At 38.7% G+C, this 13,895-nt stretch overlaps 2 protein-coding genes across 2 annotated transcripts in view; one reads left to right on the top strand and one right to left on the bottom strand.

Annotated features, from left to right (window-relative positions):
- The window catches only part of LOC306760685 (alpha-2-macroglobulin-like protein 1), a gene marked incomplete at both ends in the record, with an annotated part of 37,338 nt that extends 27,811 nt beyond the window's left edge, over positions 1–9,527 (bottom strand). The window contains 5 exons of the mRNA XM_079246650.1: positions 598–754; positions 3,185–3,341; positions 3,489–3,669; positions 3,795–3,807; positions 9,380–9,527. Of these exons, the coding sequence (XP_079102776.1) occupies positions 598–754; positions 3,185–3,341; positions 3,489–3,669; positions 3,795–3,807; positions 9,380–9,527 (656 nt within the window). The remainder of the gene's footprint in view (positions 1–597; positions 755–3,184; positions 3,342–3,488; positions 3,670–3,794; positions 3,808–9,379) is intronic.
- Positions 9,528–12,527: 3,000 nt separating this feature from the next.
- Positions 12,528–13,895, top strand: part of LOC306760684 (alpha-2-macroglobulin-like protein 1) — a gene marked incomplete at both ends in the record, with an annotated part of 43,057 nt that continues 41,689 nt past the window's right edge. Inside the window, 3 exons of the mRNA XM_079246649.1 lie at positions 12,528–12,652; positions 13,405–13,585; positions 13,728–13,884. Coding sequence (XP_079102775.1) covers positions 12,528–12,652; positions 13,405–13,585; positions 13,728–13,884 — 463 coding nt within the window. The remainder of the gene's footprint in view (positions 12,653–13,404; positions 13,586–13,727; positions 13,885–13,895) is intronic.

Raw genomic sequence — 13,895 nt, 5'->3', positions numbered from 1 at the left:
CAACTCTTAGGATGACAAAAATTACTGGAGCATTTTTATGAGAAGCGTTATTAAAATCTGCATTTTTTTCAGCAAAATATTTTAAAACCCAATTTTAGAATCAATGATGTTGTTTATATAAAACTAAACTTTTTACCAGTCTTAGTAAATTTTGTATTTCTGCTAGACTGATGCTGAAAACATGGTGTGAGATCATTAGCGGGGCTTTTAGTCTTTCCTCCCTCGGGTGACCCAGACAGCCTTGGTCAGGCCCTGGCTTGTGTCCCAGCAGCACAGTTCCACTGATCTTTCCTAATCCAATTCCATATGGAAGCTTTCTCCGCAGTCTCCATTGTGGTCTTTATGGCCTTCTCTTTGCTGATGATGTAAGGCATAGTGTAAACCTTGCAGAGTGAGAGGCCAGAAAACCCTTGGCACCACTGATCACTGGGCTTACAACAAGCCATCCACACTCTTCCCCCATCAACACCTGGTACTTGAACCACTTCTGCTTGTGTAATGCTGCCCTCCAATGGAACTGTCTTATCTGTAAGACCTGTAACCTGTCTTGATGAGACATAATGTTCACAACGTGTTGTTGAGAAATGGTCTGGAAACCTGAGTTGTTTGCCTGAGTCTTCTCTCAGCTCCCAGTCCAATGCTGATATAAGAGAGCTGGTTGCTGGTTTGGGATACGACTGAGGTTCTCCAGCCCTGGTGAAGGTGATGTTCTTCCTGACTTGATGTTTCTTGTTGGCATTGTGGTGGGCTACAGCTGTGAAGATGGCTTCAGAAGCTACTGTAAGCACCTGGTTTTTCACCTAGTAGTCGCGACCTTCCCTCTGTGCTTTTGTGCAGCTGCTGACATTGTGCTCAAGTCACCTTCTCAGGAATAACAGAGAACAAGCTGAAGAGTCAGCCATGCCCTAGAGATGGAGGTATGCTGGTTTAGGAAGGATTTCATACTAGTTTCTGTCTCCCAGATGTCAGACCAGAAGACCTTCCAGAACCTACTGCTGCATTCCCACCATCCTGCGGGAACACACCTCCTCTACTGCAGCATGCACCTCTTTCAGGTGCAGGTCAGCTGTCCTTCTCATAGCTGTGCTGAAGACAAGTACTGAACCCTGCTTCTCAGTGACTCTGAAATCCCCATTAGCAGTCTTTAGTTAATGTTGTTACGCTAAATAAAATTGGATTTCTGAGTTAAACTGAAAATAATACTTTAAATGTTGACAAAAATCTAGATAACCTGTTGTATATTATATTTATTTAGTCTGCTAACTGTTAATGTCAGCATTAAAAACCTTTGCTGCTCCACAAACTCAGTGTTTTCATTTCACATCAAACTGTCTCAGAGATTAATCTGCTGAATTTACAAGAAAATAAAAAATGTTTGTTGAGTTTTTCTTACCTTAATTTCAATGATGGTGTACTAAAAAAAAAAAAAAAAAACAAAGAGAGAAAAATATTCAGGACATGAAGTCAAAAGTTTGAAGTCATAAGTTTCTTTTTTTAACCGCTTAGTCTAATAACGTGTCACAGGGAAGCTGGAGTCCATCCCAGCTATCATCGGGGAAGAGGTGGGGACACTGGTCGCCAGTACATCGCAGGGTCACACAGAGACAAACAACCATTCAGGCTCAAACTCACTCCTAGGGACAATTTAGAGTAACCAATTACAGGACGCTGGAAGGAAGCTGGAGTACCCGGAAAAAACTCACGCATACACGGAGAGAACATGCAAACTCCACACAGAAAGACCACCGTTCGAACCTCCCCCCAGACAAGGATCGAACCAGTGACCTCCTTGCTGTGAGGCCACAGTGCAGCCAGTAGACATCATTGATCACAGTCTTACATAATGATTCCAAGATCATTTTATTTAACAAAATCAGAGGTTTTTACTGCAGTCAGCAAAAGACTTAATCTCCCATAGTAATGTCCCACACAAAGTACTCTTTAATATGATTTTCAATATAAAAACAGTATCTGTATTTCAAGAGAAGAAACCTTTTTATTTTCATGAACTTTGCTGAGTTATATCCACAAACCAATGGATTACACAATGTAAAACACACTGAAAGTAAATATGAACACAGAATAGAGGTTAAAGATCATATTACTGTGTAACTTCTGGTAAACTGCATCAGCTGCTGTGGATATGTCCCAAGTGAACCGTGTTGCAACTGTAAACAGTGCTGTTATCAGTCAAAGCATTTGTTTTACTTCAGTTCACTCACCTGCTGACTTGCAGGTCTCAACTTGCTGTCCAACGAGACCACTCTGAAATTCACTGAAATAAATGATGAGTGTGTTATTGTTGACATCTGAATTACTGCAATGCTATAAAACTATAAAAAAAAAAAAACTAACATACAATTTTATTATTTAAAAATAAACAATCTAAAGTCTTTTGGCTTCCTGTTAGAAGGAAGTAACAAACAAGGTAAGTCAGCCTCTCCAGAGGAACCTCACCGAGCGTGTAAAGAGATTTGTGTCTAGGGATTGGTGCAGAGGGGACTGCTCAAGATGTCGTTCACATTCCTACTTTATCTGAGAAACCCTAAGACCAGCGAGGCACAAATTTCATCATGATATTGGTGTCGGCATGTTAATAATTTTTTAACATCACAACTTTATTCACAATTTTATTCACAATAAATGTAACCATGTTTGAAAGATAATGCTGCTAATGTTAACCTTCATTTTGTACAGAATTTTGTAATTTTAACTTTTATTGCAAAGCCAATACTAACTTTGTTAGTATTGGCTTCAACAACAATATTATCGCATATCAGTATCAGCCAAAGTTCTCATATTGGTGCGTTGCTACTAAAGACTATGAATGACAGACTAGGTGATTACTATTGATTACTTTAAATCTGAAATGACAACACTATTCTAAAGTTTCCTCGTTCACATTTAATTAATTTTGAGCCATATGTAATACTGGTGTCCTGGAAATAAGAGGTAACTGAGTAAGACCATAGATAATAATAACGATAGAAAAAAAAACACTTCCTCTGAGAACTTGTATGCAGAAGTTACAAAAAAAAGACCAAGACTGATGAGATGTTAGACTAACTAACCTGAGTCCTGAATCCTGAATAATCGTGGCCAAAGTGTAAAAGAAATCTGCACATGGTGCATCATGTTAACTACAAATAACTATAAATACCACAGATCATCAGCTCATAGTTACCTGTCTGTCCAGGGAGGTAGATCGGTTTATCTGTTTGGACAAACGTTCTTGCTTTATAGACTTTAATCTCAACTTTGGACACTTTTTGGGAGTGAAATGTTTCTCCTCGTACCTCCACCTGCAGATTCTGCACTTCTGCCTTTGTCACTAAAGGAACCTTTAGGAGAAAAACATATAAATATGTATCTACATATATAAAAATGTACAGGAAAGCCTTGAAATCCAGCAGTGGTTTATATAAATGATCTCATCATTATTTTACAAATAAAAGAACATTTTACTGAAAGATGCTCAAGGAGCTGACCTGAAACTTAATGCACTCGTGAAATGGTTCACTGGATGTCTTCTCAAGCAGAATTTGGTTCTTGTCTTGGGAGGTCAAATTGACAGTCATGACCAGAGTCTCGCTGGGCTTCAGGAGACTCACACAGAATCTGGTCTCGGCTCCAGCTTCAAGAACTGCTGGCATGGCCACCATATAACGTCTACACGCAGGCAGGTTATAGGAGTTACCATGTTGGCTCTGACTTAGAAGAAAGCTCATTGCAGAATTAATCTAAACCAGTCATATGAACAATTTTGCTTGTTTGCAAAGTACAAGAAAACTTACGGTTGAGCCAAGACTTGACCCACATAAATCCAGCAGAAGATCCACAGTGTCCATTTCCCCATCTGAATCCCAGGACGACTCATAACTGACTGCAATGACCCTCAGAGTCAGTGTCTCTTAAATAGCAGATAACAGAACATCCCCCCACTACCACCACACCGGGTCATACATAAATAATTTCTATGCATCACCATTTAGTCGTATACACTTATGAAACTGACTGTCCCAATAAAAACAATACAACATTTTCAAGAAATATGAAATTGAATTTCTCCATAAGACTAATGTGATGTTCATGCAATTATTTTCTGTTTTTCTGGGCTTGGAGACCAAAGTTCAGTTAGTCTCAGTGTCTCTGTGCAACCGGAAGGGGAGGAGACAGAGCTGCAGAGCCAAACCAAGCCAGCTGTCTGAGCAGTGAGGCTTGTACTGTTTTCTGGTTGAGCCATATCATAAAAGATGTTTGTTTGTTTGTTTGTTCTGTTTGTTTTTTTATTTGGTCCTCTGGAACAAGCAGGCTTTGATGAAATTTTTGCCTTGTATTTGTTTGTAGCCACCGGTATGAAGAAGTTTATGTAAATATTTATCACGTGGAAAACTTTATGGATGAAACACATTTATGCTTTTGGTTGATAGTTTCTGTCTTTGAGCTTTGGTAAAAAAAACAAAAACAAAAAAACCCCAAAACATTCAGGTAAAACAGGGAGGGTTTAGTGTTCATGTTTTTGTCTCTTTTCCGTTTTAGGTTGTGCTTTTGTGTGGACATGGTGGCTGATCCTGCTTCCACATGGTTTCCACTGATGGGTGAGTACCTGTGGGTTGTCTGAAACTCCAGTCTCCTTTCTTCTCATCACCAGTTTGTTTGTTTGTCCATGCAAACAAGTAATCACATGAAAATCCAAGCTAGCTTTCTGTTCCTGGTGTGTCAAGTTACAGATCACTTGTTCAAATAACTGCACTGTAATACACAACTCACCTTCTCTAGTCTTCTGGATTCATCATAAAACCTAACATTAGACTCCTTGACTGTCAATGTGGTGAAGGCCAACTTCAAGCCAATTACAGGAGTCTCCATCAAATCTGGAATGTACCAAGGAGATGCCCTGTCCCCGTTGCTGTTCTGCATACGCCTGAACCCCCTCAACCAATTAATCAACAAGACTGGCGATGGATACCACCTCAGGAATTGGGCCACCATCAGTCACCACCTCTACATGGATGACATCAAGCTGTTCGCGAAGAGTAAATGAGACACTGATTCACTAACCCACATCACCAGGATCTACAGTGGGGACTTTGGAATGCCATTCGGACTGGAGAGTGGCCGAATGGTAGCAAAGAGATGGAAGGTAGTCCATACGGAGGGCCATGGGGGTAGCGGATGTGGAAAACATGGGGGACATGTCCCCTGCACTTCCTGCATCTCTGTCCTATGTTTCCCACACTTTTCACAACCGTTAATACCACTTAGCTACTTCTTTTACATGCTGAAACGTGATTTTCCGAGCCGCACCTAAACACATCATGCGCAGGCGAAGTTACGGCGGCTTACAAAACACACCATGTGTAAACAGAGAAGCCTGTCTATGGTGTGATTCACATCTTCAAACATGTTAAACAAACCAGCTAAGAGAATAAAAACTAAGACAGTTTCTTCCAAAGAAACCGCATCAGATGACTGATGCTGTCGAATGCAGACGCTGTGGAGCTGAAACAGAGACAGTTCTGTCTTGTATATGTCACCATGTGGATTTTAAAAGATGACAGATAGATGTCAGTTAAAATAGCTAAGCTAGCTAGTTAAGGCAGAGGTAGTAGTATCTACATTTACTTGAATTACTTTTTGGATAAATTGTACTCTTGGGAGTCATTTTGTAGCAAAAATGTTTTTACTTGACTATTACTATTCTAAAGTAATAATAAGCTGCCCTTACTCAAGTAAAGTTAGGTTACGGTTACGGGTCCCAGGTATGGTACCACAGCAACATAGAGAATTCTCTGTTAACAGAGAGGTAAGCATGAGCAGCAAGCGTCTGTTTATTTAACAGCTGTATCACCAGAACGTGTAATCCCTTAAATGTCCATGGCTGTATCAGCACATACTTTAGTGCATAAACATCTCTAGTTTAATAATAATAATAATAATTTAGCATCCCTATTTCCATACTCACATCCATTCATATATTCAGCGAAAATGGGCACTGCAGTACACTTTCTGTTCTAAGTGTATAAAAGTTACTATGATTTCATAGTACAACTCATTGTAACATTAGCATCTCAAAGCTAACATTTTTTCTGCACTGTACACCCAGGAACACGATTACCACTCAGAAATATCTTCAATTTCTTCTCCATCTTAAGTAATACAAAAGTAAATAAGAGTAAAATATTTGGTCCCATAATAGTAACATAAAACATCAAGCTTTCATCTCAGAATTTATGTATGTACATAATCATCCTTCACTTTGCACACTTTCTGGTATTCTCTGAACAATCCAGGTTGAATTTGTAGACAAACTGTTAATAATCTAATAAAGCACTGCTGCTATCCATTAAATCTGTTACAAAGAGAATACCTTTTTCATACCATTCATATCTGAAAATTGATTTCCTATTAACTAAAATTGTCCTGTTATTCCACAATATGGAACAATGAGGGGTAAAGCTGTGAGTGAATATCATTTTACAATAATACAAAACTTGTTTGTGGAACTTGGAGTGGGATTTTTGTTAACTCAAAATCACACTGAAGTAAAAATTCTAGGCCACTGATTTTATCAAACAAGGCTCTAGTGATATGGAACCACATGGAGTTGGGCAATGACATCGAAGCTTTTAGCCATTTTAACCGAAATGAACCGATTAGAGTTTCAAAATCTAAATCTTTAACACCACCTTCATTGTAATCTCTAATTAGTGGCTCCTCAAAAAGTTGGTTTTATTCCTCTATAAAAATTGAAAACTGATTAAATTGGCTTTTCTAATACTTTCATCAGAGATAAATTCAGAATGACATGGATAAATCAATTTGGACACCCCCTCGGCTTTAGATAGAAGAACTCATCCAAAAATTGTAAGATCCCTACTAGCTAGTGACTCAGGGATTTTTTCATCTCTATTAAACGTTTATCAATATTAGCCTCTTCTCTCTTTGTAAGGTCTTTTGAAATAGTTAATCCCAGATATTTTACCTCAGATTTAACGGAAATGGAGGCGAGAGAAGTCTCAGTGCAAGAATGGACTGGGAGCTGATCACATTTTTTAATATTGAGAGACATACCAGACGCATCAGAAAAAATAGAGATAGATTTTAGGGCTATGTCGACCATACGTTTATGTTTTAAGAAAATTACAGTGTCGTCTGCAAACTTATTTTAATATCCTTGTTAAATATGGTAATACCATGTAAATTAGAGTTTTTAGTTATCAGCAACGTAAGAATATGGGTGGCCTAAATGAACAGCTTGAGTGAGATTGGACATCCTTGACGAATGCCTCTAGACACAGCAAAGCTAGAGGTAATTTCCATGCCTAGGGATACTAGGCTACTTATGTCTGTATAAAACATTTTCATTAAATCACAAAATTTTGGCCCAAAACCCATATTTTTTAGTTTCTACAAAAAAGCAATGTTACAACTAATCAATAATAACAATAATAAATAATAATAATAAGCCTAATAAAAACCAAGGAATAAAATCAAACCATCGCTGTCAATAAATTGATTATAATCCTGCATATTGAGAATCAATCTTGTATGATAATGTATATTCCTTCCTTTTATAAAAACTGATTGACATTCATTAATTACAGAAGCTAGACCCCTATTTAAACAATCTGTAAAAACAAGAGCTAATTTATAATCTGTACATAATAAGGTAATGGGGCTCCAATTTTCTATCAATACGGGATCCTTGTTGGTTTTAAGGATAAGGGTGATGAGACCACACTTCATTGTGGGGGAGAGATTTTGGTTTTAAATACATTCCAGAAGGGCATCATTTAATAACAAGCTAATATCTTTCCAGAAAAAACCTAAAAATCAGCAGTCAGCCCATCAGATCCTGGCGATTTGCCCTTTGCCATTCAGAGGATTGCTTTATCTAACTCATCAATTAAAAGATCATCTTTCATTATGTTTTTTAAATCTGGGTTGATCGTATCAATGTGTTCTCTTACTTCATCAAAAAGTGATTTACAGCTTGTTTCAGAATACTTGAAACAATATAAATGACTATAAAAACTTCTAATTGTTTAACTTACTAGCTCAGGGTCATCCGTAGTAGTGCCATTAATGTTTAATTTGGAAATTTTCTTTTTACGTTGTCTCTGTTTCTCAAGATTAAAAAAATAAGACGAATTCTTCTCTCCTTTTTCTATCCACTGAACTCCGGAGCAAATAAAGGCTCCTTGAGCTTTATTTAGAAATAGTTCGTCTAATTGAAGTTTCAAATTTTCAAGGTGACCTTGCTCTTCCGTTGATAATAAAGTTTTTGCACATAAAACATTAATATTACTAACAAGTTGAGCTTGTATTTTCAACAACAGTTTTGAAGCTTGTTTACCGAGCTTTATTGAGGAAAATCTGACATTAAATTTGAACCACTCCCATTTGCTTAGAGCTGAAGTTTCAAGAAGAGAGATGCTCTTAATGAGATTCCTCACTTCCAAGAAGAATTCTTCCTTGTGCAGCAAATTACTGTTAAATTTCCAAGTAGAATTAGAGGGGGATTTAAATTTATTCAATGAAAGTACCGGGGTAACTGAACAAAGATCATTTAGAGGGGATGTAGAATTTTCACACCGCATAATATTGTTTGTTATATCATGTGGGATTAACCAGTAATCTAGCCGTGAACACTGGCCGTTGTTAGAAGCATCAAACTAAGTGAATTGCCTGATGTTGGGTTTCTCAATCTCCAACAGTCTGTCAGCATAACACTGGGAACAAAATTACTGAAAATGTCATCAACAAGATGGTGTTGTCTTCTAAAGGGAAAACAGTCAACTGCATTATCTGGAATCACATTAAAATCACCTCCAACAATAACCTGTTCGGTCATATATGTTATCTTCCACTGCTTTATCCTGTCACCAAGGTCTGCATAAAATAATTTGTTTATGGCTCTGCTGTTGTACCCATACACACATACTAAAATTAAATAAACGCCATTAATTTCCACTATTGTCATTAGCCAATGACCATTTGTATCCGTAGCATGGTCCACAATAGACCCTGTTAAACAGAATCATAACCATGACTACGTAATATGGTGTCTCCTCATTAAAGATTCTAAAATTGCAAATCCTCACATGATGAATGAGTTTTGTGCAAGAAAAACTGTGTGTTTTCTGTTCCTTACAGTATAAGAAAATAGCTTTACATTTAATGTTATTTTTTTACCCCCTGGTATTTAGCGATAACAAGGAGAACATAATCAACCTGTATGCGCAGACACGTCAGGAACGATGCGCAGGAGTTAGTAAACTAAATCAGCCAGTGACGGTCATATGTAAAGTGCCCTTTAAACCATGAACAGTGTGACATACCGTAAAACAAAAAAGAAAAGGTCTGTCAGGCTCACTTTCCCCTGCTTCTTGCACCAGCAGCCACAACTTGGATCGGGCGAGTCTGTCCTCATTGGAGAAATCTTCTTTGAAGTTAATGTGCAGATCCTTGCAGACTTTGGCATCTTTGGACTTATTCCAAACATCATCGTGGACAGTGCACATGCCAAACTGTATGATGACAGCACGAGGAACATTGTTGGGAGTGTCCAGCGATGGCTCTTTTCCCTATGCGGTGCACGGTGTTAACTTGTGTATGTTTTCGTCTTCTTTCTCTGGGAAGCCAATGACTCTTAAATTCCAACGCCTTTTGTAGCGTTCATGGTCTTCACATTAAACTTTTAGCTTTGCGCTTTTCATTTAAAGAAAACAACGAGGTGTTACAGCTGTAACACCAAACAAAGCTTTTCCTGTGTCCACAGTTCCGCTTTAGTACTGCATACACTCATGTTCTCCCATCAGATATATTAAGGGCACAGGAGCATAACTTTAGCTGTTATGTTAATAAAATCCCTGTTAATTAAATAAAATCAGATGCATATATACTGCACAATTTCGTGGTGTACCACACTACTATTTAGGCCTCTCTAAGATTACTCACTTCTGGATTGAAAGTAAGAATATAAATTTATTTGTCTCCCTTTGACTGTTATATTTGTTAAAATATTTCATTTAATTTTGTGGTAAAGTTTAAAGTAAATTAGTTTTATGATTGCTGTTTATTATTTTGATTGAATGATTGCATTAATGTTATTTGATGAATAAAATCAGATGTTAGGCTACACAGCATTTCAATAGATTTTTTTCTAGATAAATTTTTATTCTTACTCAAGCAATTATTTGGATGGGTACTTTTTACTTCTATGGAAACAACATTGTTCTAAAGAAACAATACCCTTGCTTGAATTTTTGCTAATTTACCCCCCAGTAATTAACCCATTCCCTCTTCATTTCTGCACAGAAGTTGTGTTGACTGTTGTTTTGGACATTTTTTAAAAATCTTTATACAATAGAAGGAGCAGGGTGAGGGTGGAGAAAGTGGTCCAGAGACCAGCAGCAAGGGTGAACATGGATGGATGGATGGTTGATAGCATCAAAGGGATTTTGAGAATAAATTCTACAACAATTTCACTTTTACAACACTATGTATAGTTAATTCATTTTTTTTTATTTAGGTATAGCCCCCACTCAAATATTAAGATAAATTATTTATTTTGGTCATATTACTGTTTCTGCTTGAGTGCAAAATGAAGTTTAGAGCTCATTATCATTTTTTTTATTATAGTTTTTTAGGAGAGCCTGTAGTCTTTGATTCCCTGAGTTCAAAAGGGAAATACTTAGACAGATGTAGTTTATCTGTCATTTCAAAGAAAATATTTGTTTATTATTCTTTTGTTTGAAAATATAATTTGACTGCTGGCAGCAGGCATTGCTCATAATATTCTGTTTCACTGATTAAGTTTACACATCTGTGCTGTCATCATTGATGATAGAATAAATGATAAGATAGCTACATCTTAATGTTGGCATGTTTATTGTGTCACTTTCACTTGTCACTTTTTTTCATTATATTAAATGATGTGGCTTATTAGCTTGTTGCCGTGTCACTTCCATGTCATTTTGGCTCTGAAATATTTAAACAGGAATGGTGTTTTACAAAACTTTTGGTTTTCAGTGTTGTCATTTGGCACATGACATTTGACTACTCACCCTGTAGACGCTCCAGGGTCATTCTATGTCAACTCAACCAGTTTAGCAGCTTCAGATTTCAGATTTTGACTTGTTTAATAGTATTTCATTTTAAAGAACTAAAGTTGGTTCCCTGGTCCTTGTGCTGTTTATAGTTATGTGGTTCTTTAGCTGCTAAGGATAGATGCAACCGAAGTCTCTTTTAAAAAGAGACGTTGACTTTCAACTCCAGAGTAGGACCACTGGGTCTTTCTCTCTTGTTTTGTCATTCAACTGTTCTTATTTTTATGCTGTTAATCTCGATTTATTTTATTTACCCGTACAGCACTTTGGTTACCTCGTGGTATGTGAAAGTGCTCTACGAATAAAGTTTGAATAGATTGATTGATTGATTGATTGATTGAATACGAGGGGATGATAAATCATTCTATAGATTTAAGCAATCTGTCCCTCTCACTTCTAAAATGATGGCTACACCCTTGTGGAAGGGATTGCACTCCCAGGTGGGATAGCAGATGTGGAAGAGAGTTTCAAATACCTTGACATACTACAATTGAATGGCAACCAGAAAGGGGCCACAAGGAAAGCTGTCACAGCCAAATACCTATAATGTGTAAAGCAAGTAGCAAGAAGTAAACTCTCAAGACCAAGATTGGCACAATTAACACCAATGGTCTCCTTTGGCCCTTATTCCTTGCTGGAATAAATTAAAGATAGCCGCCACACCTCCTCCTCGACCTGTAGTTCTGGGAACATGAACATTTAGACAATCTGGTGGAGTCAATTTTTTTTTTTTTTTTTTTTGTCTTGTCCAGCATTTAAGCAAGCAGAATGGTGGTCTGGATGGTGTGTTCTGCTGAGCAAATTTATTTTGCCAAGGGGAGCATTACTGGTATGATGATCCCCTTGATTTTCTGGACTTTTAGTTTTTCTTTATTTATTTTGTATGATTGTCATACAGTTTCTATTGCTGGATCAGACCAGAGAAGATAGGCGCAACAGAAAGACAAAGGGAAAGAGAATACCTCGTAGAGAGAGAGGAAAAGAGAGAGATAGAAAGAGAAAGAAGGAAAAAACAGACATTTGCATAAACGTATGCATATACACCCATACACATTTGCCTATATAGGTACATGTACCTACACATTTACACACATAGACACGAACAGGCCAATCTTCGATTCTTATTGCCCCTGCAGAGAACTAGACTATCAAGTGTCAGGAGCACCATAAACTGTCAGGTTAAATATAAATGAGAGACAAAGAAAACAAGCTGCTGTTAGTGAATAATCCTGCACACAACTCAGTGACTGTATCACATGCAGAACAGAGTGGAACGTGTTCAGAGAAGATGGATCATGTCAATGTGACCCCGCCCACATAAAGGCAAAGAGCAGGCCAGGAGGACCCCGAGACCCAGGTGGCCGGCAGCCACCCCCAAGCACAGGATCCAACCACCCCACTCCGGAGCCAGCTATGGACCCACCCCAGAGGCAGCGGAGGGGAGCCCCAGCCGGAGTCCCCTACAGTCGGGGGGAACAGGCCCCAGCGGGCCCAGACCGGCTAGAACCGACCGGCACCAGCCGCCCAGGGCAGACAGAGTGCGGGCCCCAGGGCCCCAAGAGCCCGAAGGCAACCCCCAAACCCCCGCGGGCAGAGGGTCTAGCCCACAGTGGAGGCCAGGCCGCACCCCAGTGCACCAGCCGTGCTCCCGGGGCACATACAGGCATACACAGACACCCACACCAACACACACACACACACACATACTAACTGACTCACATACTCCCTCCCGACACACACCCTACCCGCCCCATCAATTACACATGCTCCACATGCTCTAGATACAACTTTCCATTGAACCACAATGCTGAGAGGTCAAGTCACGGTTAAGACACTTGTTTTGTTCGCCAGCTTGTTGTGGAACTGCATGCCGAGGTGAGCTGTTTAATCTGGATCAAAACTGCAGCGAGTTAATAAAATGCATGAAACCATTCCCCTTGTCAATGATTGACTGATGGACAAACAAATCAATGGAAGCTGCTGGGGATGAACTCGGCTTTGGTTTACTTTTCTCTGCAGCTATGTTACACCGTACGATGACCGTATGATTGTAGTCAGTCATGGATCGTCCTGGGATTTGGATGTGGACATGGACACTTTCTGTCATCTCGGCTGGGATGCATGTTGGACAAGTGGTGGCAGAGCCGTGAGTTAATATTTATTTTACGGTCACTGACATTGTAATCATGAAAGTATGAACATGACACTTAACAGCTGTTCTGTGTAAATATGATAAATGAAGACCCTCTTCGACATCAGATCCACTAAGCTTGAACCTGTTTGCCTGTAGACATTATATTGTGGCCGTACCTGCGTTTGTTGAAGCTGGAGCTGAGACCAGGTTCTGTGCAAGTCTCCTGCAGCCCAGGACCAGTTTGGTCATGACCGTCACTTTGAGATCACAAAAGGAGAACGTAACCCTTCTTGAGAAGACATCCAGTGAAGAGTTTCACACATGCAGTCACTTCAAGGTCACCCAGATAGTTTTTCTAATAACTTCTGTTTATTTGAAAAACATCTCAAAACATTTATCAATTCTTATTTATTGATATTTTTTCTTTTGTTTTGTGTAAAATAAAAAAAAAACTACTGGCAAACATGTTTCTGTTGCAGGCTCCGCTAGTGGAAACCGCAGAAATACAGAACTTTGAGGTGGAGCTTCGAGGGAGTCAGTTTTACTCAAAAAAAGTCAGGAAAATCACAGTCCTAATCCATAAACCAAGAACATTTGTCCAAACAGACAAACCCATCTACCTCCCTGGACAGACAGGTACATACGAG

The sequence above is a fragment of the Telmatherina bonti genome (assembly GCF_933228915.1).
Source record: "Telmatherina bonti genome assembly, chromosome: 9".
Classification (NCBI taxonomy): Eukaryota; Metazoa; Chordata; class Actinopteri; order Atheriniformes; family Telmatherinidae; genus Telmatherina; species Telmatherina bonti.
The sequence above is the reverse complement of the archived record's forward strand: the minus strand, read 5'-3'. Positions and strand labels throughout refer to the sequence as shown.